The sequence below is a fragment of the Trichosurus vulpecula genome, chromosome 3 (assembly GCF_011100635.1).
Source record: "Trichosurus vulpecula isolate mTriVul1 chromosome 3, mTriVul1.pri, whole genome shotgun sequence".
Classification (NCBI taxonomy): Eukaryota; Metazoa; Chordata; class Mammalia; order Diprotodontia; family Phalangeridae; genus Trichosurus; species Trichosurus vulpecula.
The window spans coordinates 206,198,722-206,226,424 of NC_050575.1; the positions used below are offsets into that span (position 1 = coordinate 206,198,722).

Consider the following 27,703-nt stretch of genomic DNA (forward strand, 5'->3'; position numbering starts at 1 on the left):
GATCCTTACACGGGTGCATGAAGTGTAGGGTATTGGTTGGGTTCAGAGCGGCCTTTACCAGCCGGTCTTTCTTCGGCCTCCTTCTTTGTCAGCACCTCCAGGGTCATCTTCACTTTGCCCTGGAAACAGTAGTGGTAGGGACTTAATGAGATCAGTTACCAGGAATCTGAGATCTCCTAAGACTCAGAGAGGGGGAAAGGAAAGAATTAGTCTCTTCTTGTTTGCAAACAAGATACTAAAAGTACAGCCCAATAGCCCTAATATCCCACCCAGTGTACTGAACAGAATATCTCTCTGCCTCCTACCGACAAACGCCATTTGCCATTATCCAGAACCTGACAAGGCCACCAGCCAGTGATAGTTTTCTGCCTGAAGAGGGAGACATGCTTGTGGAGGAACTTAAATGGCCACTTGGGCTTGTTTTCCATCATGCTGAGGGTGCATTCTTGGGACTTGCGGGCAGGGGTTGGCATTTCACACAGATCTAGCTCTAGAATTCCTGAGACCAGAGAGAAAGGCCATCAGAGAAAAAAAGTATCTTCTTTGCCCTTAGGGTTCCAAGGCCCTAACTCAGTCCCTTACCTAAAAAGTCATCAGAAAGGAACTTGTCGTTGTCCCAAACCTGGATTAGAAGTCGAGGTGGGATCTTCTCCACTGTGGGGTCCAAGCTCCAGATGAATTCCTACATGTAAATGAGAGTTGCTTCAGTCAGCAAGTATAGCATTTGCTATGTGCCAGGCACTGTGCAAGGTACTAGAAAGGCAAAAATGAAACACATTCTGTGCTTAAGGAACTTATATTCTTTTGGGGAAGACAACACAGACATACATATGTAAATAAGGAAAAGAGTGTGGTTAACAGTGTCAGATGTTGGAGAGAAGTCAAGAATAATAAGAGCTAAGAAAAAGTCATCAGACTTGGCAATTTACAAATCTAAGGTAACTTTGCAGAATGGTTTCAATGGAATAATGAAGTAAGAAGCCATATTTGCAAAGGAGGGTACTTTCATCTGACAATAAAAATAGTCAGAATATTTCTAGGAATTTGGCTTTGAAAGGGAAGAAGGATATAGGATAATAGCTTGAGGAGTTGGTAGGATTAAGTGAGGGTGTTTTGTTTTTTTTTTGAAGAGTGGAGGAGACCTGGGTGTGTTTGTAGGAAGCAGTGGTGGAGCCAGTAGATAGGGAAAATGAAGAAAGGTGAGCAAAGGAATGTTATCAGGGACAATGTGGGATGAGATGGGGAGGGATGGAATCAAGGTTACAATTCCTTGGCAAGGAGAAAAGCCATCTGTTCATCAGAGACTAGAGATAGTATAGTGAGCACATTGGGAAGAGGACGAGGATGTTAAGGGGGTTTGAGATGTGGAGTGGGAAAGAAGAAGGAACTCATGGCAGATGGTGCTTGTTCTCAGTCAAGAATGAGGTGAGGTCCTCTGCTGAGAGAGGGAGCAAGGGATGGTTTGGGCAGCTTGAAAAGAGAAGTTGCTTCTCAGCAACTTTCCTACATTCTGTACACGGACCTTGTCTTCAAGGAATGACTGGGGTTTGGGTGATGGAGATGTCCTGCCTGTCTGAATGCGTTGTCTGAACCCAGAAAGAGTTGCACTTTCTGCATCTTTATTCCTTACCTTCTTGCTTAGAACGCAGACCTCTTCTGTGGGCAGGTAGTTAAAAGTAAAGATGAACCTCCAATTGAAATTCCCAGACCCAGTAAGTGATCGATAGTGGATATCTGTCTTTTGCATGTCGTCCTCCATGTCATGCATCCATCTATAACCGAAATGCACCATCCTAGGTCCATATACACTCAACCCTTCCTCCTCTATGTACCCATTGGCCCCCTAAGTTGGTCCTGTGTAAAAAGGGTACCACTCAATGCTGGGTATGGATAAAAGGGCCAAGGTTTCATCTCTAGGATTGGAGGAACCTAGGTAGTATGGGAGAGACCAGGAAACTTCAGGAGAGAGGGGTCCAGCTTGGAGGGTCTAGGACATGTTTAGTCATGCTTAATTCTTGGTCCTCTTCCCATTTCCTCCCCACTCCTCATGCCCTCACCCTTTGATGTAGATATCACTCATCCTCTCTCCAGTTATAGTGACGTCTTGCAGGTCCACATTTCTTGTTTCCCAGATGATGCAGCGCAGTTCATACCTGTGATCACTGCATTCTGAGGCCAGGCTACTGAGCTGTGACCATGGGGAGGGGCTAGCTGTTTCTCTTAATGGCTCAAGATTAGAGCATGCAGAACCTATGATAGCCTGGCTTCAAGGTAGAATACTACTTTTTGAGTCTAGTGGTGTCAAGTCTAGTGGAGGATATCTCCACACATCACCAATAGTGGTGAGAAATTTTTGGGGTGGAGGGGTGACATTTAAATTCAGTGTCCAAAGGTGGGATCAGGGGCAGAGAAAATACCCCCAAATTGCTTGTGATATAGTATGTAATTGGCTATTCTGGCCAAGTGTGTGTAGAGGGAAAGGTAACTCTCACATTTTGGCCTCTCGAAGACTGATGTTGACTGCAGGTCCTGGAGGCCCAAGATGCAGGGGGAAGATGTCCACCCACAGCTGTACCTTCCCCTAGAACCAGAGATAGGATTGCTAGTTGGTATTCACCTTGTTCCTTTGGCCTGTCCGTGCCTTTTTAGAAGTCTTAGAGCCTTTGGAGTTGAGTTCCTAAAAAATGGTACTGTCAAGAAAGGCATCTCTGAAGTCCCATCTGATTATAGGTACATGAACACAAACACATTTGCTCATGTATGTGTGTACATGAATCAATGTTCTCCCCACACAGTAGAAATTTACTCAATAGAAGTGTCTGCCCTCCCCTGCTTGATGCCTGTATTTAATCCTTTCCTCTCCCATAAAATAGGCTGTGTACATTCAAGCTCCACCCTCAACACATACCTGGTCAATACCTGGCTGGGTGTTTGAGTACAGAGTTCGAGTCTCCACATGCTCAGGCACCTGTCCCTGAGCTTGCAAGAGGTACAGTGCCAGGCGCTCTTTTGGAGAACCTAAGTACTTAATAGGAGGAGTATGTTGTTCTGGGAAGTGTGGAACAAATAGATTACAATGATTAGGCTTGACACAGTCGGCCCTCCCTGTACAAGTCTAGAAACTATAGAAGTTATTCCCCCCAGGAAGGGGGGGCATTGGGAACCTTTCTTTGCCCTTGCAAGCTTAAGTTCCATTAATGATCCATTTTTCCAGGTTGTCTTTTTGGCTATCCCCATCTTGTGTGCTGGTGGCTTCAGGGGCTAGATAGGGTTGGGAATGAAAGTACTGTTCCTTACCAAAGTTATGTAGCTTGAAGATCCTCCCACTGAATGTGATACAATTCTCAGTACTGAAATCAGGTGGAGGCAGCCCCTTCCTGTGGGCATAGCGCTCCAGGAGATGACTTGGGGTTAGCTGGTCCCTCCACTGAAAGGGCCCTGACCTGGGGAGGTGAATGTTTTAGGGATCAGAAGTTAGAATAGGATTAGAACCTCACGGGGCTGTTTGGGAATGTGGTCCTGAAGGATTGGATGGTAACAGGTAGAGACATCCTAATAGGTCAGCCCAGCACAAGGTGCAGGGCTCCAGTGAATGGGACCCAGTAGAGATTGTGCCATGAAGTAACAGGAGTCACCCCCTGTGTCTCTGTTGTCTGGAGCTTGTCATTCCTCCCTTAACCTTCCCAGAATTCTGGGATCAAGCTCCCCCTCTCACAGGCAGTAGGACTTGGGAAGCCCACAACGAGCGCCAAAGCTGGACAAGAGCCGATTCTCCAGGTCGATGACTGTGGATCCAATCTTGTCATCAGGTAAAATTAAGTCAAAATCAAAAAGAGTGATTTCTAGGTCTTTCTCCAGAGGAATGGTGCAGTTCAGCTCAAACATCCTGGGGGTGGGGAGAGAGGGTGGAGAAGACTCAAGGTTATAGAATTCTAAGTCCCAGGATGGGAAAATATCTGTAGAAGTCATCTATTATGTATACCCTACTTCTAGAAAGGACTCCATCTCCACTATCCCAGCTAAACATGTGTCTGGGCTCCTAATAGAGTTTCCCCAGTATTCCTTGCCAGCATCTTGTCACTAACAGGATAGTCTGCACATCAGTCCTAAATCCCCCTCATCTTGCTGTCATCAGAGATGGAGAACATCCTTGATATAAAGGACATGACATCCCTTTAATCAGTGGCCATTGTACTTGTAGCCTATAAGGGCCCAAATAGTTTTTTTTTCATACTGACTTGGAGTGGCAGACTGTAATCTCTGAATCCTGGGAAAGGCTAGTTTTGGCAATAGGGAAGAGTAGAACTTGATTAGCCAATTTAGGGTTAGGGTTAGTGACAAATACTAAATTACTGCTGTGTGCAAGACATTGTAGGAGATAAAAAGACCAATCTGGGTTGGCCTTTGGTTGCAGGTTCCAGCCCTAAAAGGACTTAAAATGCCTCTCAGTATTATTAGAAGAGGATTGGATCATTTGGAGGAAGAGAGGAAAGCTTACATGCCAAAGATGGGATCCAGGGTGTTGGGCTTATAATGGTGCCGGCTACCTAGCACTGTCTTGCCCAGTTTCAGGATCACGTAAGGGTCACACTGGTGGTACAGAGGCAGAGGCATAAAAATGGAGTTGAGCTGATCAGCCCGGGTTAGGAGATCAAGGGGACACTGAAGAATAGGAGCTTATATCAGAAACAACCAGTGGGGAGGAGAGGAAAAGACTGGATTCAGCTCACCAGGAGTGGAGGACTGAAGGACCGTGGGGTCATTTGGAATCACGGGATCCCTAAAGGAAGGTGTGTAGGCTACAGGTAGACTGTAATGGGGGCTCCAATAGGAGAACTAGATCCCTGAGAGGATGGCAGTGAAGAAGGCAGAACCCCAGGAGACTCCGGGTGAGGTACTGGGTATTACCAAACCATTGTTGTCCTTAGGTTGCAGGTCGATGGCCCGTATTACATACACTCGGACAAGGCACTGCTGCGGGCCACTCTCTCTCTCAGGAAGATTCTGAAACTGGCGTGGAGGGCTGGGTTGTTTGGGATTCTCAGAAAGCGGATAGATCCGGAAAAGGCCCTGATGGGGGATAGGACATGGTGTGATAGCCTAGCAGATCCTCAGTGGAGAGATGCTGTCTGCTGTCTGAGCTTCATTGGCACCCAAAGAGCAGTGGTCTCTAGCCATATGGAAGATAACGAAGGGGCAGCTATGACAGAATGATTCTGGGAAGGTAATGGTAGATTGAGCCATGGCGATTAAGCAAGGACACATGGTGAGAGGTAATGGTTTGAGGGGACCAATGGAAGTTCTTGGATAATCACCAGTCTCAGATCCTATATATTCATTCCAGCTCCTATAGCCTTTTATTTTCTCTAGAAACTTGAATTTAGCATTGTAGGAAAGTGTGCAGGACTATAGTCATGGGATGGAACTGAGAATACAAGCGTCCTCATTGTAGGATTATAGATACAGAGCTGGAAGGGGACATCTAGCCCAACCATATTTTATAGAAGAATCTGAAGCCCAGAGAGGTCATGACAAGGTCACAGCTTAGGAGGCAAAGTTGGGATTTGAACCTGGGTCCTCTGACTCTATATCCAGTGCTCCGTACCCACTACCTGTCCAGATTAGGTCAGCCTGAATACCCATATGTCCCCATTCTTACCAACTACTCATCTATTCCTTCCCTCTGCCCACCCTGCTGTTTTCTTCAGAGAGGTTAAACTATCATCTTGTGGAGAAACGTAAATCACTTTCTGGGGTCAGGGAAACTATAAAATGGAGAAATAAAAGAATGGGGAAGGTTAAGTGAGGGTAGACACAAAATAGACTAATGTTCGACCTCACCTTGAATTCCCCCATGATGGGGCTATCTTCAGTCTTCTGCCCCTTGTAGAGGTTGAAAGTCTGGCAGAAGTCCTGCAGGCCTTGGAAGTCTGGTATAGCTTCCAGCTCACAGTCATATACCTGGTGTAGAGAGAGAGAGAGAGAGAGAGAGAGAGAGAGAGAGAGAGAGAGAGAGAGAGAGAGAGAGAGTGTGTGTGTGTGTGTGTTTGCGAGATTAAAGGTTGGAATAAGATTTAGAAGGCACAGTGGGAGGTGAGACACCCCTTCTAGGCAGGGGCCTGAACTCTATTCATTCTTCCTTCATTTCCCAAGGATGACATAGTTGCTAGTTCCCTCTGCTATCCCAGCTTGTCTTTAGCTATCAGCTTTCAGGGCTGTGTCTAGGAGATTCACATAAGCCCAGGGCAAATCACCCCATGTAGGACCCTCTCTAAACACTGAAGAATTCTCCTGTCCAATACTGACTTGGAAGGAGGCATGGGGAAACTGATCACTGATTCTAATTCTGTTTTAAAGCTTAGGGTCTTTTTACATGTTATGTGCCTGCCTCTGACCTCTTCTCCAATTGGATACCCTGAAGAAAGGTACAAAGCAGACTTGAGGGAAACTCCACCCCTCTGTTGGTTCTTTAGAGAAACTACTAGGACCTCTAAGATCCCTCCTAGCTCTGAATCTCCTTTGTGAGAGGAGCCAAAATTCCATGAGTAAGTATTGGTCCTAAAGTTAAATAACAAAGGAGGAGGGAATCATTTATAGGTAGATAGACAAGCTGTCAGAACTGACAGTGAGAGCTAACCCTAGTCTTGCACAATTATATCTTGTTCTGTTTATGATTCACTTGGAATCACCTGGTCTGTCTATCTGTCTTTCTATACACACACATATTTTGGAAAGCAAAAAGAATGTTGCATTGGGAAGTGATAGATTTTGGAGGCCCTGAATTTAAAACCTAATTCTACCACTTAAAGACCTGTGTGACCTTGGGGAAGTTCACACTCTCCCCACCCCATCCTTGGTTTCCTCATCTATAAAATGAGGGAATTAGACTCAGTGACCTCTAAGGTCCCTTCCAGCTCTAAATCTTTGATCCTAGGCTATGACCCATAATCACATGAAATAATGCTGGGACAAGACTCCCTACATGGAGTGAAGGTCACCTTTAGAGCATAGTAGTCTTTCTTGTGGTTCCACTTCTTAGGGCTCTCTCCTGATGCCCAGAACATCTTGCTCCACCAATCGACTTCATGCATATGCTCTTCCTACCAGAGCAAGGACATCTAAAGCTGGCATTGCTATCAGGGGCATCCAACACACCAACCTATGCCAGGATCAATCCTAGAAGCGCCCCCCCCCTTTTGGAAGGTTTTAATTATATTTTACATTTATTCGTTCTGAATAAATGAATGGAATACAGGAGAGTACAAGGACTCAGACAAACACCAGTCCTTTTATTGACTCCTAATTCGAATCTCCTGCCTGGCTCTTCATTGGCCAGATGCAACCCTGTGACTGCCTATGTCATGCCCTCCTCAAACAAGAGCTTCGCTCTCTTGATGAAGTAATTAGAACCGCTCAACACTTAGCTTCCTGGAATCAGCCTGTTCCCACCCTCGTGAGGTGGGTTCCCTGGTTAATTAGGAGTTCCTAAGGGCGGGGACTTCATCCATGTCACCTCACTGTGGCTAAACTTGGACCTTCTGTACTTGTAATCGAAGAACTGGAGAGAGAAAAAGGAAAGGAAAGGGGTGAGATAAAATGCCACCCCTTTGTAATAATTCACATTTATTTAGCCCTTTACATACATTCTTAGTTTCTCACCTATGAGGTGCTATTATCCCCATTTTATAGGTAAGGAAACAGGCCTGATCAGAGAGGTTAAATGACTTGCTCAGAGCTGGCCACCTACTAGGTATTTGAGGCAGAATTTGAATAAGTCTTCCTAACTCCCAACTTCAGTCCCCGGGACACCATACTATGCTGTCTCAAGAAATAGGGAAGGGACTGGTGGAGCAAAGGCTTGCCTCTCTGCACTTCTCCCTAAGGTTTTCCTCTCCTTCCTGCCTGGAAAGGCTTTGGCTTTTTAGCCATTGTGACCCCATGGGAATTGGGGGGTGGTAGTGACAATGAAGGCCCATTTTTCAATATTCATGAGGAAGGTGAAGCCTTGAAGGAGAATGGACTTATCTCAACTTGTCCAAAGGATTGTCTGGGATTAGGACCCGAGAGCTCTGATTTCTCATTAGACCATACCTCCCTCCCTCCCTCCCCATATGGAAGTAGTTAGATTAGGACCCAAGAGCTCTGATTTCTTATGAGACCATACCCCACCTCCCATATGAACGTGGGTAAACTTTATTGAATCTACACCACTCTACTTTTGGGAGGGAAAGTTTTGGGTGCCTGGGAAAAGAGGAACCAAGACCGCTTTCCTGATGGTTAGGGAGAAAGGTGAAATACTTAGTGGGGTAACGTGGCCTTCACTCACAGCTCTCTTCTTCTTGGGTATGGCTATGGAGCAGAAGTAGAATTGAGAATGTTGAGCTTGGGAATGAGAAGACTAACCAAATGGGGCCAACAAGATTGCTGTCTGCAAATAGAGGACTGTCAAATGGAAAAAGAGGATGGGACTTGTTCTGCTTGGCCCCAGAAGGCAGAAATAGAGCAGCGTAGGCTTGATGTCAGGATAAAAGCTTCCCAACGATTAGAACTGGTCAAAAGTAGGTTGGGCTGCTTGGGGAGATAGTGGGTTCCTCCTCACTAGAACTAGTTCTTTAAGCAAAGCTTGGGGGCCAGCTATCAGGTATGCTATAGAGAGAATCCTTTTCAGGTATGGAAGGATGTCTTCCAGCTCTGACATTCTTTGATTCTGGAGTGGGGATGACTTTATAATCCTAAGGATCCATTCTGGAATGGGAAGGAACTTTAAGGAGAGGTCAGGGCAGAGAAAAGGGCAGTGGGAAGAGGTAGAGGGGCATATATCCCAAAATAAGCCAATTTCTTTCAGAGAGGAGATTGAGGGATAGGGTAACAGGAGGGGGAATATGGGGTGGAGGGAAAGCAGATCAGAGAAAAGTAGAAAGTTTCATACCAGGAAGGCGTGGGGGTACATAGTCTTCAGCCCAGGGGTCACAGAAATATGGACGCAAGCAGTAGACAATGGCCTGGCCTACTACCATCTGGATGCCAAAGCTTTGCTGGTCTACCACCTTCAGCACCAGGGGTGGGGCATATGCTTCCTCCTGAGGCAGGAACTATGGACCCAGGCAGTAGATAAGGAGGATTGGTGCCCATTCCTAAGACTTTGATCATCCCTATGCTCATCTTCCTTCATGCCTCTGTCCTCAGTTCCATATCAGAGTTCTTCCCCTCTTCTCTCCCATTTCATAATAAGGACACCTTCCTTCCCCTCCCCTTACTTCCTTACCAGAGTGAGTAGGAGGGCAGCCTGGGGAAAGTTGGGGTTGGAGTGATAATCTTTGATCTGAGCTGTCTTCAGAGTTTCCCCACCACATTCCACCAGTAGCCAGGGAGAGTTTGCTTTTTGTATATTCCGTAGCCCCCAAGCCAGGATCTGCCAGGGGAAGAAGGGATAGGACAGAACTAAGAAAGGGGGTAGTGTTAGGAGACTAGAGTAAGGAAACAGATCCATGTTTTTATAGGAGGGTTGTCATGCTCTGGGAACTTTATATAACTTTATATAAACCAGAAGACGGAGCATAAATTGAGCTGGGGAAAAGTAGAGATTAAAACTTTACATCAAAGGGGTGTGTTTTAGTTCATGTGAGTGGGGAAGGGAAAGACAGACACAGATTAAGTCCTAAAACAAGGCTCGTGGAAATACTGCCAGAAGCGGCCCATTGAACACACACCTTATCTCCGCCTTCACAGCCTAGCTCAAGCCCTGCCACCTCCATGAAGCCTTCTGTGATGGCTCTACCTGCTCTGACCTAATAGCCCTAGTGTCTCTCCTATACATCTTCAAATCTGTTATCTCCATTTTTGTGTTATCATCTAACCATTTCACGGGCCTAAGTTCAGACTATTTCATGTGTTTAAATTTGGACTTTGCTCCTGGTTTGCAAGCTCCTTGGGGCAGAAGTATGTCATACACTTCACTCTTATCCTCCACAGTACCTAGCATAGAGCTGGGTACTGGTAGTGCTCAATAAATTCTTGATTAATAATTAGATTCTTCCACCTTCCTCCTCCTCAACCAGTAGGTGCTATTGTAAAATTCAGGTATACCAAAGTAACAATGCAAAAGGTCCTGGATTAGAAATGGTCCCTCTTCTAGGGGCCTTCCAGTCTATCAATCAGCAAACATTTATTAAGTGCCCACTGATGATAGACCACTTCCCCTGCTAACCCCCAAATACAACAGTTCCTGCCTTGGGGGAGCTTACATTCTGGAGGAGGAGATATTTTTATACAGAAATCTATTCAGAATAAATCTGTATTTTAAAAAGTAGGTGGTTGAGATTAGGAAAAGTTTTGTGTGTGGAAGGTGGTACTTAAGGTGAATCTTGAAGGAAGTGAGGGTTATGAAGTGGTGGTAAGAGAGTACATTCTAGGCATAGGTGGTGTCCAGTGCAAAGACCTAGAAACAGGAGGAACAGAAGGAAGGCTGGTTTGGTATGACCACAGATTTCAGGAAGATGAGTAATGTATAGTGATCCCACTGAAGACATTACTCTCTTCACTCTTGTCATGTGTCTAGGCACACAGGCTGGTGGGTTCTTGAAAGGTAGACCTTGTTGAACTTCTGACACTCAAGTGGAACCGAATGCCACCACATCCTGCAAGATAGCATTAGAATCTCCATTCCCTTCCCTTCTCCCCCATTTCAGCTCTTCTACTTCCTTTCAAACAGATGGAATCCAAGAAATGTGGAGACAAGGAATAAGGAAGGCCAAAAGGAGTGTTTGAAGAGAAGGAAAGTCCAAGCTCCCTCATCACTTCTGCCTGGGGTGAATCATGAGCCTTTTTCCTGGGTATCTACAGATATTTCAGGACCACCCATCCCCTACTCCCCCAGTCCTTTTACCTCAATAGCAGTTTTCTTCAAAGAGGGCTGGATGCTTTTGGGGAGGGTATAGTAGCCATTCTTCCAGGGAATACTCATGAGTAGAGATTTCTGGTTACTGACCATCTGAAAAGTGAAGGAGAGAGACCTGTAAGGCCTCTTTCCAGTTCTTTTGGTATGATTCTAGGATCCTGAGTGTAGGAAAACCATTAAGGACTCATTGGAGTTGAGACTAGTTTTCTCTCCAGCTCAAGGAGGGCCTATTTTGGTCCCTGGAAGCTCCTTTGAGGAGGCCCTACAGTTTCGAAGGCTGAGAACTTCACATGTGATTCTTTTCCATTCATGGGGTTGAGGAGACAACAAAAGTGACACCTAGTCCCCCCTTCTCACCCTCAGTGCCTCCAATACCCACCCAGTAGACTTGCCTTTTGTCTCCGCTATGGAAGGGATTGGGAAGTTGGAGGATGTGAGGCCCTTTACAACTGAATTGCCACTCTCAGTACCTCAGTCTCTAGGATAAGCTCAAAAGCAGCCAGAATCTCTCCTTCTTCCTCCCCTGGCTCTTTGCTGATGGAATGCCAGCTTAGCAGAGGTAGTGCTCGCTTTTGGAGATCTAGACAGACAACTGGTGAACACATGCTCCTCCCCCATAAGCTCCCCTTGCCCTGAAGTACAGGAAAATTGGACCATAAAAAGTTAACTGAGATGGGTAGGGATGACTCTTGGGATTCTATGGGTTAAGATATGTAACAAAGTAATGGGGAAGTCACAGGCCAACACTGAGGGCTCTGGTCTTTGGGATGGGGATCTGTGCAGCATGTGCCATCAGCACCACCTCACGTTGGGGCACAGGAATAGACCATGCCTGAGGCAAGAGTTGCAGGAAGAGTAATGGAGGCCCCCACTTAACTCATGGCTGCCCACATACATAGGAATTCAGCTGCCAGAGCTCTAGGCATACGAGGGGAGGGTTTTCTTCTAAATCTTGGGGTTTCTCATAGAGTAGAATGTGGTCAAAGACCAATGTCTGGTCCCACGTTGGGACCAGGGAAGTCTCTAGTGTCCGGGTGCTCTGGCCATAGTGCAGGAAGACCACCTGAATGGAAGAGTCTAGGCATAGGGGAGGAGGGATGGGAGGGAGAATAAAAAATAGAAAGAAGGGTGAGGGGTTCATCTAGTCCAGAGAGCACATGGTCATTTATCTAGTAGTTTGCCCTTCTGTCCATTTTTTAAGTGGTAATGTTGGGGAGTTAGGAAGCATCTGTAACCTCTATTAGTCCAATCCTCTGCCTTCCAGGAGCTCCGCTTGGTGGCCTTGGCCTCATAGAAAGTTTCCCTAACTGCTTTATGGAAGTGGTGGCTATTTCTTGGGCAAAGCCACCTCAGGGGCACAGCCCACAGTCAGATCTCCAGAGAATTCCACTGTCATAATAGCTCTGGGTTCATTAGAGAGGTGAGAGATCAATGGGAGAGGAAGGTGATTACCTGAGAAGGTTTGGATGTGATTAGACATCAGGTTTCTTGCTTGGTAGATGTAGCAGAAAAGCTGGTAGTACTGTGGTTCTGGAGGAGACACAGAGGAGCCACACATATATGTCCCCCTTTCCTAGACCTCCTTAACCCTCAACCACACATCTATTCCTCTATACTGTTTAGGAGCTAGACCTCTGGTGCCCTTGGGCATACCCCTCATCTAAGATGCTCACTGTAGATCATGCAGTAGATGAAAAGAGTGCTGAGTTGTTGAGGTGTCTCCATTAAAGCTTTTTTTGAAGTCATGAGATTCTTCTCTTTCTTTTTAACCTCTCCCTGTTGTTCTGTCTTCTGTTCCTTCTCCTTTAGTTTCTTCTCCGTCTCTATTTCCTGTCATCCAGGATGGCCTCTCACCAAAATATCTCAGGCTCTCCCTGGATCCCTACTTGCCCAGAGCCAGGTTCAAAACCAAGGCCCACTCTGGGGATCGTGGGAATGAAACACAATCTACTCTTCCCCAGGCTCAATCCAATGAAGTTGTGTTATGGAACAAGGGCCCTGCTTGAGAGTAGGGTAGGGTTTGGTGGTGGATCCCTGGACTCTTAGGAGCTGAGGTTGGCATTAGGTACCTTGGATCTTGGGCACCTTTGATGGTGGCCCGTTTCCCACCCTTAACCCCTTTGTACTTGGCAGGGTATGATTTGTGCTTTGCTTTGGGCTAGAACAACAGGAGAGAGGAAGAATGGAGTAAGGAGGAACATTGTTTCCATTATCTTTTACCAAGGATCTCTCCAGGAAGAAGATGGGAGAGATACTGACATCCTCAATGGGTACCATCTTACGGTGCCAGCAACGGCGGCGGAACATGCTGCCTGGCTGTGGATCTGGGTCAGATTTGGAGCCAAAAGAGCCATATTCCCAGCCTTCCTCTTCTCCAGATAGGACAGGTGACTGCTGTGAGCAGACACAGAAGAGACTCAGTGTGGAAGCTTTATGCAGGATGACTTGGTGGGCCTTAACACAGTAGTTCAGCGTTTTTCCTTTTCCATGATCCCTGGTGTTCCAACAAAGCCCAGAGGGCCTCATCTAGGAAAGATGGCCCAAAGCACAGAAAAGCTGCGGGGTTATAGGAATGTGGTTTGAGTGGTGATGAAAAGATATGAAGACAGAAGAGAAGAAAGGGCGTGAGGATACCAATACAATGAACAGAAGTGGTAGGTAAAATGTCTTACACAAAGTACTTTAAGGTTTGCAAAACGCTTTATATACATTACTTCAGATGATCTTTACAACAGTCCTGTGAAGAAGGTACCATTTTACAGATGAGGAAATGGGCTCAGAGAGATTCAGGGACTGGCTGAAGGTGACCGAGCTAGGAAGGGTTTGAAGCAGCATTTCAACCCAGACAGTTGGTGAAATGGAAGAATTTGGGGCGGGGGGTGGGATGAAGACCCTGTTGGCTCGATCTTTTTCCTCTGCCTACCAGGAGACTGCTACCTTCTGTTCATGTCTCTGCTCTCCAGGATTCTGGCATCTCTGTCTCACCCATCGGCGGCGGCGCCAGGAATGGTAGGTCTTCTCCACAGCAGTCCAAGCTTTGGGGATACCCGAGGGAGGAATCCCCACACCATACTCCCAGCCTGTAGGAAGCAGGACCTATCAGCCTTTTGACTGCCCAATTCTAGTAAGGCATAGAAAACATAAAGAAGGTTTAGGGGATGACAAGCAGTTTGGTTAAAGCACCAAGAAATAGGCCCTGGGAGGTGCAGCTGGAAAGAACCCAGTACTAGGAGTGAGGAGACGGGTTTAAGCCCCAGGTTTGCCACTAACAACCTATGTGATCTTAGAAAAGTAATTTCTCTTTCTTCTGGGCCTTTAGTTTACAAACCAAACACATGCAAAACTATAAGCATGTGTTGAGTGCCCACAATGTGCAAAGCAAGAGGAAGTATGGAATGGTGGATGGCTGGTATTAGAATGTGGAAGACCTTGGCTTCTGCCTATGAATATGTATAGTGGCTATTTGGCCAGACCCAAGTTACTAAAACTCTCTGCTTCTGGCAATTTTCCAACACCGTATGTAAAATGTCTAATTGGTAGGAATTTCCAAACTAGATGCTCCCTACGCTGATATAATCAAGGATTTGGAGTGTGTGTGTGTGTGTACCATGCATGTACATGTGGGAGGGCAGAAAGGCACTGGTTAGGTTCTGGGGATGCAAAGGCAAGATGAACATATGAAAATCAGTCCTTGCCCTCAAGGGGTTTATATTCTACTGGCGATGGAAGTTTTTGTACCTGAAAAATGGGAGAGCTGCAATAGATGAGCTCTAAATCTTCCTTCAGTTCTAACAGTCTATGAATCTATGAAAGGCTAATGGTGCTATGACTTTTTGCACTAGAGAAAAGGAGAAATAACTTAGTAACTGAAGTATTTGGAGGTATAGCAAGGAGAATACAAATTACTTTCATTCCCTCCTCATTTCTGCTTTTTGGGACTCCCAGCTGCCTTCAAAGATTAGTTTAGGTATTACACCCTAAAGGAGCCTTTCTGGATCTTTCCAGTGTTTTGGGCTCACCTCCCCCTGAAATTTCTTTGCATTTGCTTCTTTATGTATTCATTGTTCTCTCCCCATCCTCCACTTGCACACCTGAAGACAGAGACTCTCATTTTGTTGTCTTTTGTGTTTCTAGTGCCTAGCACAGTACCTGGCTCATGGAAGGCCTTTAATAAATATTTATTGAATCAAAACTGAGTGAAGCAAAGGAAATAAGTTTTAATTGTAGTAGGGGAGACTTGTTCTAAAGCTTGTTGGAACAGGAGAGAATGAAATAGAATAGACCAAGATAGAATAAAATAAAAAATAAGAGACTAGAATGGAATAATAGAGTAGAATAGAATATAGAATTTTTTTTTAAAAATTTATTTAGTACTTTATTTTCCCCCAGTTACATGTAAAAACAATTTTTAACATTCGTTTTTAAAACTTTGAGTTTCAAATTCTCTCCCTCCTTCCCCACTCCCACTCCTCATTGAGAAGGCAATTAGGTATAGGTTATATAGATATAGATATAGGTTATACATTGCATGTATAGTCATGCAAAACATTTCCATAATAGTCATGTTGTGAAAGAAAATGAAGATCAAAAAAAAAACTTCAAGAAAAATAAAGTAAAAAAAGTATGCTTCAGTCTATATGGAATATAGAATTTTAGCCCTGGAAAGGATCCTTACCCCTCCAGCCCACTCAGTTTATATCCCTAAGTCTCACAGATAGTTAGGGGCAAAGTTAGGATTTTAAACCAGGTCTCCTAACTCTCAGTCAACTAAATTCAAAGACTTTCTAGAAATATTTAAGAAAAATTCCAAACCCATGGCTCTTTCTACTGCACTACACTGTCTTCTAGACGGGGGTGGGATCGTGGAATGGATCATACTTTCTTCGTGGCTCACCATTTAAGTTTTAATAACAGTTTGGGAGCTGGGGCCCTTGAGTAGGCAGACATTCCCAAAGATAACAGGACCTGCCTTCATTATCCACTGCCCGGTTTAACTCCACATTCCAGTTTTCCTTGATGAACCAGCCTTCTGGGCACTTCATGTTTTCCCTAGCCTGCACAGGCTGTCCGAGCTGTAGAAGGGATGAATAGGGAAAGAGTGAACTGAGGGATTTAGGGGAGAGGCAATCCAAGATTCCACCCATCTCCAACACTCCTAGCTACCTTCCTCTAGTCCATCCACACTATAGTAATCCCTGATTTATATCTTCTGCATGTTGGTTATCGTATCTCTTTTTAAGGATACCACTCTTGCTCACCATGTCAGTGTTTGGGATGGCAGCTGGAGTCCAACTTCCCCAAATGTTCCGGGTCTGGTTTTCATACACTTCCTCCAGTATTTGGTTTTGGTTGATGTCTGTGTCTAGAAGGAATCTGGAGTGAAGAGGTTGACAAGATAGACCCCTGTATTCATGCCTGTCTCACCAGCCTGTTTGACCTCTCTCCTGTCGTCCTTTAGTCCCATACAGTGTCCTCACTGAATTTTCTCAGACATAGCAAAGGAGGAGTGACCCAGGGTGCTTTCTCCCCAAAGCCTCATGGTACTTCACCAGCCTATGCTGTGCAACATGTCCCTTGCCTAGCCCGGGGCTGCCACTTGGGGCCTGTTACCATTGGGCACTTCTCTGAGACTGACTTTTCCCTCCATTCCTTTGAAAACTGGGCAGAGGGATGGGCCTCCCTCTCCTGATGAGATTGTCCATAGTCACAATTTCCATGGCCCTCCCACTCCCCATTGGACTATCCTCTTTAGTGCCACCCTCATTCTACCCCTACTACTGGTTTTGCCCAGGTGAAAGAATTTCCAGTTACAGCTTTGTATCCTGACTAGACAAGGCCAGGTCTATCCCTAGCTTAATGGCAGGGTGGTTGTCTCATGGCCATCCTTTCCACCCCACTGCTAATTACATATTGGTATTTCTCTTCATCTTCCACTAGAGGTCTTCACCCATAGTGGGTGACAGAAGGCTCTGAATAAGAGGCTGGGCAGGATTGGGGGGCAGGATAAGGTCAGTAGTATATATCCATGGACATTGACTCAGCCCCTACCCACCCCATCTTCCTCCTATTGTCATCCCTGTCCTATCCTCTGCCAGATTCACCTTGTCTGGGGTTCCACAAACCAGCTTCCCTGCCAGCGCCATCCTTGGGGCACTTGGAAGTTCTCCTTGGGGAGAATCTGGTGTCCAGTGACATCAGAGAAGCTGGGATAGCTTTTCAATCCCTCTGGTCCCCACTTGCCCTGGTACATGGCTTGGTTCTCATACTGAGAGAATAAAGCACATACACAAATAAATATGAGATGAGATCACAGGATGATATCCTTAGAGCTGGAATGGATGGACCACAGAGGCCATCTAGTCCAACACCCTTCCCTGCCCCCCAGCCATTTCACACATGAGGAAACCAGGGCCCAGAAAGATAAAACACCTTGCTCAAAGGCAAACAGGCAACAAATAACAGAGCTATAGTGTTCAAATCCAGATCCTCTGATTTAAAATACAGTACCTTGGGGCAGCTAGGTGGCGCAGTGAGTAGAGCACCGGCCCTGGAGTCAGGAGGACCTGAGTTCAAATCCGGCCTCAGACACTTGCCACATGTACTAGCTGTGTGACCTTGGGCAAGCCACTTAACCCCAATTGCCCTGCCAAAAAGCAAAAAAAAATAAAATAAAATAAAATACAGTACCCTTACTGTTATGCCACACTAATACCATTATACTTTGCTTAACAACAACACCACTAGTAACTGGCATTGTCAGAACACTTTAAGGTTTATAAAGAGCTTTATATGTATTTGGGGGCTTTACCCACCCAATTTCCCTCCTGGCTGCAGAGTGAAGGCAGGCAGAAACCACAGCCTAGGTTAGGAGGGGCCCTAGATGAACCAAGAGTTTGAGACAGGGGACATATGCCAGATTGCAAGGTAACCAGGGTAGATGGTGGGACAGGGAAGGCAAAGAGTGTAAAAGGTCTTTTTCTCAAGGTTTATGGGGAAGAGAGAGATAGGCAAGCTCAAAGGGATGGTGAGGCCAAGGGAAGGATTCCTTTGAGTAGAGAGGAGTCCTGAGTATCAGGGGAGGTGACTCTATAAAGATATCATTTGAATCAAAGGGAATGAAGGATTTCATGAAAAGAGCGGGGAATGCTTTGTAGGTACAGCATGGGCAGGAGGCAAATGAGTGTGCTGGGCTGCTGAGGAGAGCAGAGGCTGGTAATGGTTGGAGTCAGAGAGGAGTGGGGTAAGGGCAGGGACCAGTTAGAATATACAGAGGCCTTGAAGTGTGCCATCAGGAGTCAACTGGGGAGGGTGACATTGGTATAGTAGATAGGGAGCCAGCCCTGGAGCTTCTAAGTCTCTAAGATTCTAAGTTGTAGAGCATTTCTGGAGAGATCCCTCTATATTTTCATGGGTCAAATCCATTCCCCTAAGAAAAAAAAATCTGTGTAGGAGGTAATTGGATAGGAGAGGCAGAAGAGAGGAAAGGTCTTCGCACCATACCTCTTCCATGTTTTGTCCCTTTGTCTGAGGGAGTTCCTTCCCTTGGCCTCAAGTACCTAGGGACCTCCTGCCTCATCCTATTCATGACTCCTCATTCTCTTAGGAAGGTACTTCCATCTAGGCTTTAGTTTCCTCATCTATAAAATGATCTCTAGGTTCCCCTCCAATTCAAAAATTCTGTGACTAAAAACCATTGCTTTCTTGAGCACCTCATTCTTCCAGGCTTCTCTCACATTCTTCTTTCTCCCTCTCCCCCCAACTTCTCCTCCTCCCCCTTTCCTAGCCCCATCACCCTATGGCTACTGCTCCCATCCAGGCTTCTTACTGTCTTTGAATAGAAGATGAAATCATGATAGCCGGTCTTTGCCAGGTTGCTGCTGTCCAAGACACTGCCTAGCCACATGCATACCCGGAGCTGGGCTGCCGTTATTCCCTTCTGCTTTTGGGCCTCCAGTAAGGTCTTGGATTCTTGTTCTTTGTAGTACTAAGCCGGAGATAAGATCCTTCTCATGAGAGGCAATGAAGCAAGGGTGTAACACCTAGAATGAGTCTAACTTTTTCCTCCCCTAAAGGCTTCTAAGCCTGGCCCACCCTTGTCCCAGGCCACTAGGACTTAGTGACGTTAACTTGAGGGCAGTTGAATGCAACAATGCCTTCGAAGTTCTCCCTAGAGTTTGGTCAATTGGCATAATTACTCTGCCCTGGACTTTGCACATGGTAGGGAACCAAGAGGCAGTGTGGAACCAGGCAAATGGGCAGTAAGGGAGGCAGCTGGTGGGGCAGAAGCAGGTGGTGATTCTGTCTGCCAGTGCTTGAAAAAACTCCAAACCCTGAGCAATGAATATACACAGAATCATCCTATAGCCAGCACTCCCCTTTACATTGGGGCTCATTGCCTAGAAACGGCCTTCTCTACAGGCACTGTTATCTTTTTGTGACTTCTTTCAACCCTAGGAAGTATGTGCCCCCTCCCCCCCCATCTTAATGTTCATTTTTACAAAAATAAATTTTTATTGACATCTTTTGTATTCCTTCTGTATCCCTTCTCCTTACCCTTCCCAGAAGGTGAGCCTATATAAGTTTGTTTTTAAAGAGGAAGAGAAAAAACCCCCCAGCAAAACCATCAATACATAATAGCTAGCATTTATGTAGCACTTTAAGATTTGTAGAGCAATTTGCAAGTATCATATTGTTTTATCCTTACAACATCCCTAGGAAGTAGGTGCTATTATTATTTCTGTTTTTACAGATGGGGAAACTGAGAAAGACAGTTTAAGAGACTTGACAAGAGCTAATACATGTCTGAGATTGGGTCTGAACCCAGGTCTTCCTGACTTTACGTCCAGAGCTCTGTCCACTCTGCCACCTAGCTGCCTCCTCCAAAAAAAAATACCTCTAAAAATATGGTGATAAGAGAATTGATGAACTCTTATTGAAGCATATGTTTTTCACTTTTTTTTCTGGCTTTTTTCCCCCCATTAACATGGCTAAGGTGGAAATATGTTTTCATGACTTCCTATGTATAATGAGTTTTGTATTTGTTGCCTTCTCCATGTGTGAGAGAACTGGTGGGGTGAGAGAGAGAATAAAATAAAAATTAAATTTTAGAAAAATTTTAAAAATTAAATAAAAATAAAAAATAAATTAAATAAAATTTTTAAAAATTAAATTGAAAATAAAAAATTTTTAAAGTGATATATAAAGTGTTTCAATAAAATAATTTTTTTTAAAAAAGTGACATATAGGTGTTTCAATGAGATAAAAATTAAAAACTCTGTGTGCGTGTGTGCGCGCATGTGTGTATGTATGTGTATGTGTGTGTGTATGGAGAGAGTTTCACATTAAATTTAAAAAATATATATAATATATATTATAATATATAATTATATAAATATATAATAATATATGATATATAATAATATATAAAATATACATACATGCATATATGGATGTGTGTACATATACACATACACACATATACATATATACAGACAGATATATATATAGTACTATATGGAGTGTTCCACATCCCACACCTTCACCTCCACAAAGGAAGGGGGGGATGTCTTCTCCTTTCTCCCCTTTGGGCCCAAGCTTGTTCTTTGTAATTTTGCAACATTATTAATATTTATTTCAGTCTGCTTTTGACTGCGTATAGAGGCAGTAGCATGTAAGGGATAGAGTGCTGCTGGACTTGGGAATTGGGAAGATGTGAGTTCAGATTCTCCCTTCTCATACCACCTACCTGGTACCATTGTTGTGAGCATCTTTGTGAGATCAGAAGACTGGCGTTGACCTAGAGCCGGGAGGGACCTCAGGACCATCTAGTCCAAACTTTTCATTTTATAGATGAGGAAACTGAGGTCCAGTGAGGTTACAGACTATCCACCATGGTCACTCAGATGGAGGCATTAGAGATTGGTTTTGAAACCAAGGTCCTCTGACTTCAGAGCCAGTTCACTCTGTCTACCAGAGCATGCTGCTTCCTCAAAGATAATGCATACAAAGTGCTTTGCAAACTTCATATGTGTGTGTGTGTGTGTGTGTGTGTGTGTATAAACTATAAATGTCAGTGCTTAGTAGGGTATGAGATAGCTTGGTGTGGGCAGAGTCCTGGATTTGGAGTTCAAATTCTACCTTTCCCACTTACTACCTGTGCAATCTTAGGCAAGTCATTTCCCCTTTCTGGGCCTCAGTTTCCTCATCTCTAAAATCAGAGAGTTGAACTTGATGACCTCCAAGGGCCTTCTTCTGATGCATATTAGCCATGTGACCCTGGATAAGTCACTTCTCTTTTTTAGGCCTCAGTTTCCCTAAGTGTAAAATGAGGGAGCAGGGCTTGATGACTCTAAGGGCCTTTCCAGCTCTAAATATTTAATCTTCGAATCCCTTGAAATTTATTGCATCATCTTGGACAAATCAATTAAACTCTACCCATCTCAAGCATCCCTAGAATTTATCTATTAAGAGAGTGACTTGTCTGATCTGTTGAAGGGTGTTCTCCATACAGAGGAAATCACAGATCCTTTGAGGGTATTCACCCATCTACTTAATAATCACAAGGAAAGGGGCTCACACAATGAGATTTGCTCTCCCCTCAACTCCCACACACCTCCAGGGGCCAGCTGGGCAGAGGGCTTCCAGCGGGGCTGTGAATCATAGTAATGAAGAGAAACAGTGGGTTGAGTGCTAGATCTGGAGTCAGGAAGACCTCAGTTCAAATCTGGCCTCAAATACTTCCTAGTTTCAAGACCCTGGGCGGTCACGTCACCTTAACTTTCTCACTTGTAAAATGGGGATAATAAACCTCCCAGGCTGTTGTTAGGATAAAATGAGATCATATTTGTAACGTGCTTTGCAAACCTTAAAGCATTATATAAATGCTAATTATTATTTATTATTATTATCATCATCCCATGGGCCCTACCATTCTCTATACTTCTTTACCCCAGGTCTCTGCGCAAAGAGGTCAAAGCCCTTCTCACCTGCATGAAGAGGGTCTGAGCCTTCCCACAGAACTTGCCACAGTAGAGGGCCCCAGCCTGGGAGAACAGGATGGTGTGGGCAGGTACCCGGGCATAAGCAACACGCTGCTCTTTGCACAGGAGCCAAATCACTACATCAGGGATGCTAGACTGAGGCTGATGTGGGAAAGTGATAAGGGGTGGGAGAGTAGAAATGGACAGAGAGGGATTGGGGAACACACGTAAGAGACTCAGAGGGTACTAGGCCTCTTACTCCCCATCGTTTTTACTTAGAGCCTTTTCCTCAGTGTGAGCTGACCTTTGTACCCCCATCACCTAGCACAGTTCCTGACATATAGTAAATACTACACTAGGCCTTTACCCCAAAAAAAATCTAAGAAAGGGGAAAGGGCTCTAAGTACATATACAAAAATATTTATAATGGCTCTTTTCAAGGTAGCCAAATATTGGAAACTAAGGGAGTGCCCTACTGGGCAATGGCTAAACAAAATTGAGGTAAATGAATGTAATGGGATATTATCGTGCAGGATGACATAATGAAATGGGCAATTTCAGAGGAAACTGGGAAGGATCTTTATAAGCTGAATCAGAGGATAGTGAGAACTAAGAGAATAACTCAATACCATGATAGCAACCTTAAAGAGAAAAACAACTTTGAAAGACTTCAGAACTATGATCCAATGCAGTGATGAACTACAAGTCTGCAAGAAGATGAAACACCTCAGTCACCTCCTAGTAGAGAGCTGATGAACTTGAAATATAGAGACAACCATACATTTTTGAACACGGCTAATATAGGAATCTGTTTTGCTGCACTGTGTTTTGAGGGGTTTTTCTTTTTAAAATTTGGTCAGTGTAGGGGGGAGTAAAGGGAGTAGCAGGTTAACATATTTTAAAAATGCTTTTTAATTGAAAAACAAAACCAATCAGTGGAAAGAGTATGAGTTCTGGAGTCAGAGGACCTGGCTTCAAATTTCAGTCCATCAGCTTACTCTCTGTGGACTTTGAGCACGTCATCTCCCTTCCCTGGATCTCAGTTTCCTCGTGTAAAATGTGAAATGGCTTGATGAATGAATGAATGTACCTCTTCTGAAAGACTCTTATATGAGACCCCATGAAAAAAGAAGGGGCCCACAGTGTTGAGGGGCCTAGCAGGTAACCTCTCCATCCCCCTCTAATGAATGAGAGAGGGCAACAGCAGATGCCCCACCTCTGGGAGCACAGTGTTGAGCCGATACAACCAGTTCTCAGCCTTGGGCAGCATTTCCTTGTGTTCATGCTCACTGTTCTTGGCCTCCTCTGCCAATTCCTGAAGGACTAGTTTTCGAAGTTTCCATAAATTCTGGTCCAAGATTGTGACAAAGGGTTGGTCTTTCACATCAGGCAAAGGCCACCTGGGGTAGGGACAGGAGTAGGAAGAAGCTAGTACTACCATCTATCACTTGACATCCACACCCATCCATTCTTTCTCTCTCTCCTCCATGCACCATGCCCTTTCTACAAAAGTTGGAAGTTTATCTAAAAGGTTATTTCTGGACCATAACATCTGACTTTCAAAACACTCTGAATCATAAATATATAGCTAGGAGGGACTTAAATTTTTTTTTTTTATCTCTAGGGTCTTTAAAAAAATTTTTTTCCAGGGGCAGCTAGATGGTGCAGTGAGTAGAGCATCTGCCCTAGAGTCAGGAGGACCTGAGTTCAAATGTGGCCTCTGACACTTGACACACTTACTAGTTGTGTGACTTTGGGCAAGTCACTTAACCCCAATTGCCCTGCCTTCCCCCCACCAAAATTTTTTTTTCCTCTAGTAAATTTATTATTTATTTTAAGTCTTTTCCCTTCCTTCATTCTCTTCCCTACACATTGAGAAGGAAAGCAATATGATATCAATTATACATATGACAGTATGCAAAACATATTTTGAAAGAGAGACTTTAGAGGCCATCCAGTTCAACCCATTCATTTAACAGTTAAGGAAAATGAGCCCAAGATAACACAGGCAAGAAGTGATACAGTCAGGATGTAAACCCAGGCTCTGTGAAGTCAGCTCCACCATGCTGCCTCCCACCTGCCCTGGGCCATACTCAAAGCTCCATTCTTTTGTCTGCTGAAGAGCCGGTCCTTTTCCTTAACAGAGCTAATTCTTCTACCCTTGCCATCTCCTCCTGCCTTCCCCAGTATACTGTTCCTTGTTATCATCTCTCTTCTGTCCCTAATCTTAAGTCTCTCTCTGTATTCACCGGTTCCTCTGCTGTGGTTTACAAATGTGCTTGTCTTCCCCCAATCCTTTTTAATAACCTCAATATCGCTGCTAGCTGCCATCCTATCTCTCTCTTCCCCTTCCAACTGAACTTCTTTAAAAAGACATCAACACTGGGTGCCTTCCTCCACTTTCTCTTCTCTTATTCTCCTCTACACCTAGTTTCTGTTTTCATTATTCAACTAAAACATGCTCTCTCCAAAGTTAACCAGTCATCTCTTAATTGTCACATCTGATGGCCTTTTCTCAGTCCTCGTCTCTCTTGCCATTTCCTAGCCTTGAACACGGTTGACCACTTCCTCCTGGGCACTCTCTCTTTTCTGGGTTTTTGTGACATTTCTCTCTCTTGGTTCTCCTCCTACCTAGCTGACTCTTTCTTCTCAGTTTCCTTTGCTGAGTCCATCACACACATGTACACACACATATGCACATGCACATGCATACACACAGACATGGACATGGATATGGACCCACAGACACATGGACACACACTCCTTCATTGATGTCACACTGTGTATGTCCACCAAGACTGTTTTGGTCCCTCTTGTTTCTCTATATTCTCTCATTTGTCGATCTTATCGATCAATCAATAAACATTTATTAAGTGCCTACTATGTGCCAGGCACTATGCTAAGCTCTGGGAATACAAAAAGAGGCAAAAGAGAGTCCCTGACCTTCAAGGAGTTTACAGTCTAATGAGGGAGACAACATGCAAACAGACATGTACAAATCAAGCTTTATACAGGATAAATAGCAAATAATTGGCAGAAGGAAGCCAGTAGAATTAAGGGGGGTTGGGAAAAACCTTCCTGTAGAAAATGGGATTTTGATTGGGACTTAAAGGAAGCCAGGGAGGTCAGTAAATGAAGTTGAGGGAGAACATTCCAAGTTTGAGGGACAGCCAGAGAAAATGCCTAGAGCTGAGAGATGGAGTGGCTTGTTTGTGGAATCAGTCAGGAGGCCACTGTGTCACTGTATCAAAGAGGTGTGTTGGAGATTAAAGTGTAAGAAGACTGGAAAGGCAGGAGAGGGTTAGGTCATAAAGGGCTTTGAATGCTAGAGTGTTTTGTATTTGCTCCCAGAGGCAAGCTTCCAAGGCTCAATTATCCTCTCTATGTAGCTAATTCTCAGTTCTATATATCTAGCCCTAGTCTCTCTCCAGAGCTCTAGTCCGAAATCACCAAATTCCTACTGGACATTTCAAACTGGATGATCCATAGACATCTCAAACTCCGCATGTCCGAAATAGAACACGTGACCTTTTCCCTGAAACCCACCCCAGTTCTGAACTTCCCTGTTACTGTCAAGGGTACTACCATTCTCAGTCACCCAGGATCGCAGCCTTGGTGTCATCATTAATTCCTCACTCTCACTGATCCCATACAACCAGGCAGTTGCCGGTTGTTGCTTTTACTACAAGGTTTCTTGGTTACATCCCTTTTTCACAAAGTCACCACCTTTATCTCTTGCTTTGACTATTATAATCATCTCCTATCCAGATAGGTACTCTATACCTCAAATTTCTTCCCCCCCAATCCATATATCACACAACTGCCAAAGGAATCTTTGTGGCGGACAGATCTGACTGCGCCACTCCCTTACTCAATAAACTCTAGCAGCTACTTGTGACCTCTAGGGTAAAATATAAACTCTGGTTTAGTATTTAAAAGTCATCACACCCAGTCCCACCCTTATCTTTCCAGTCTTCTTTCATATTACTCCCTTTCATACACTCTACAATCCATCCATACTGGCTGACATTTTGTTTCTCAGATACAACAGTTCTCTCCTGTCTCCATGCTTTTGCACTGTCTGTACCTCATTCCTGGTGATGCTTTAAGGTATGTATCTTATTCATGAAGATGTTGTCTCTCCCATTAGAATGAAGGTTTCATGGGAGTAGGCACTGTTTGTATCCCCAGGGTTTAATATATAATAAGGGTTTAATAAATATTTATTGAAATTCCAAAAGACTCATGATGGAAAATGCTATCCACATCCAGAGAAAGAACTACGGGATCTGAATGCAGATAGAAGCATACTGTTTTCTCTTTTTTTGGTTTTTTCTTTCTTGTGGTTTTCCCCTTTTGTTCGATTCTTTTTCACAACATAACTAATGTGGAAATATGTTTAATATGATTGTACATGTATAGCCTATATCAGATTGCATGCCATCTTGGGGATGGGGAAAAGGCAGGGGGGAAATTTGGAAGTCAAAATTTTGTAAACATGAATGCTGAAAACTAAAAATGAATGAATGAACGAACACAAATAAATAAATAAAATTTTTAAAAAAGAAAGAGGGGAGGGGAGGGAGGGAGAAAAATCTGGAACTCAAAATATAGTAAAAATGAATGCTAAAATTTGTCTTCACATACAATTGGGAAAAATAAAATACTATTAAAATAAATAAATAAATAAATACTTGTTGATTGATTGGCTTGGAGTCTGGCCTCCAGATTAACCTCAACTCAATCTGTCTCTTATATGTTCCTCTTGTCCCCAAACACACTACTACATTAGCTCCTAGCCTATTCATAGCCCGGTCCACCTCAACCCTCTAGATCTTCCCCCAAAGCCCCACACTTCCAGTTCATTCCCCACCCCCCACCTTCACCGTCCCCTTCCCCCACATTTCTCCCCTACTCGCAATCTTCCACCAGCTCCTTCAGCAGTTTCTTCCACCGTCTACGCAATGCTGGGTGCTTAGGGTTCCGGATTGACTTCAGGGCCTCCAGGTTGGATTTCTGCCCCAGAGAGAGAGAAACGGAGTCAAGCTGGTACGAGGCCCTTGCCAAGCTATAGAGCTAGCTTGTCCAAAACATTCTCAGCCAGGGTCAGGAAATCCTCAGATTCCTATGAATTCCAGTAGGAACCTCAAGACTCCAGGCTAGGGTCCTCACAGACCATATATCCCAAACCCAGGGGTAGGACCTCTCCCCTACACTGTTTTCTCAGTATAGGCAAATGTAGAACATACATTCTTTGAGGTCAGAGACTACCTCTTTTTATCTTTGTCTCAGAGCCCCTAGTGTAGTGTCTGACACATAGTAGGGGGAGCTGCTAGGTGGTGCAGTGGATAGAGCACCGGGCCAGAGTCAGGAAGACCTGAATTCAAATCCAGCCTCAGACACTAGCTGCAAGTCACTTAACTGTGTTTGCCTCAGTTCCTCATCTGTAAAATGGGCACACGCTGGAGAAGAAAATGGCAAACCATCCCAGTAATCTTTGCCAAGAAAGCCCATGGACAAAGTCCGTGGAGTCATGTAGAGTTGGACATGACTGAACAACAACAAGGTGCTGGACAGATGCTCATTGAATTAAATTGGGCAGCAGGAATTGCATCTAGGAGTGATAATAGCTAACATTTATATAGTACTTTAAAGTTTATACAGCACTTTGTATACAGCATCACGTTTGACCCTCACATTAACCTGTGAGATGGGTACCACAGGCATTCTTATCTCCATGTTACAGGTGAAAAAACTGAGGCTCAGTGGGGCTGATGAATGGCAAGGCCAGGATTTGAACCCAGGACTGTCATTTCTTATCCAGATC

General features: G+C 44.5%; 1 protein-coding gene across 1 annotated transcript in view; it reads right to left on the minus strand.

Annotated features, from left to right (window-relative positions):
* Nucleotides 1–27,703, minus strand: part of FER1L5 (fer-1 like family member 5) — a 64,219-nt gene that overhangs the window by 750 nt on the left and 35,766 nt on the right. The window contains exons 21-51 of the mRNA XM_036750532.1: nt 26,792–26,892; nt 23,093–23,276; nt 21,883–22,038; nt 18,723–18,881; nt 16,999–17,162; nt 16,156–16,270; nt 15,867–15,969; nt 13,835–13,977; nt 13,118–13,291; nt 12,571–12,727; nt 12,350–12,427; nt 11,793–11,974; nt 11,368–11,529; nt 10,886–10,990; nt 9,266–9,412; nt 8,930–9,092; nt 8,327–8,349; nt 7,514–7,558; nt 6,999–7,100; nt 5,842–5,961; nt 4,909–5,070; nt 4,499–4,590; nt 3,716–3,886; nt 3,298–3,443; nt 2,909–3,048; nt 2,493–2,581; nt 2,058–2,153; nt 1,631–1,772; nt 583–682; nt 306–499; nt 10–119 (exon numbers count right to left, since the gene is read on the minus strand). Coding sequence (XP_036606427.1) covers nt 10–119; nt 306–499; nt 583–682; nt 1,631–1,772; nt 2,058–2,153; nt 2,493–2,581; nt 2,909–3,048; nt 3,298–3,443; nt 3,716–3,886; nt 4,499–4,590; nt 4,909–5,070; nt 5,842–5,961; nt 6,999–7,100; nt 7,514–7,558; nt 8,327–8,349; nt 8,930–9,092; nt 9,266–9,412; nt 10,886–10,990; nt 11,368–11,529; nt 11,793–11,974; nt 12,350–12,427; nt 12,571–12,727; nt 13,118–13,291; nt 13,835–13,977; nt 15,867–15,969; nt 16,156–16,270; nt 16,999–17,162; nt 18,723–18,881; nt 21,883–22,038; nt 23,093–23,276; nt 26,792–26,892 — 4,025 coding nt within the window. The remainder of the gene's footprint in view (nt 1–9; nt 120–305; nt 500–582; nt 683–1,630; nt 1,773–2,057; nt 2,154–2,492; nt 2,582–2,908; nt 3,049–3,297; nt 3,444–3,715; nt 3,887–4,498; nt 4,591–4,908; nt 5,071–5,841; nt 5,962–6,998; nt 7,101–7,513; nt 7,559–8,326; nt 8,350–8,929; nt 9,093–9,265; nt 9,413–10,885; nt 10,991–11,367; nt 11,530–11,792; nt 11,975–12,349; nt 12,428–12,570; nt 12,728–13,117; nt 13,292–13,834; nt 13,978–15,866; nt 15,970–16,155; nt 16,271–16,998; nt 17,163–18,722; nt 18,882–21,882; nt 22,039–23,092; nt 23,277–26,791; nt 26,893–27,703) is intronic.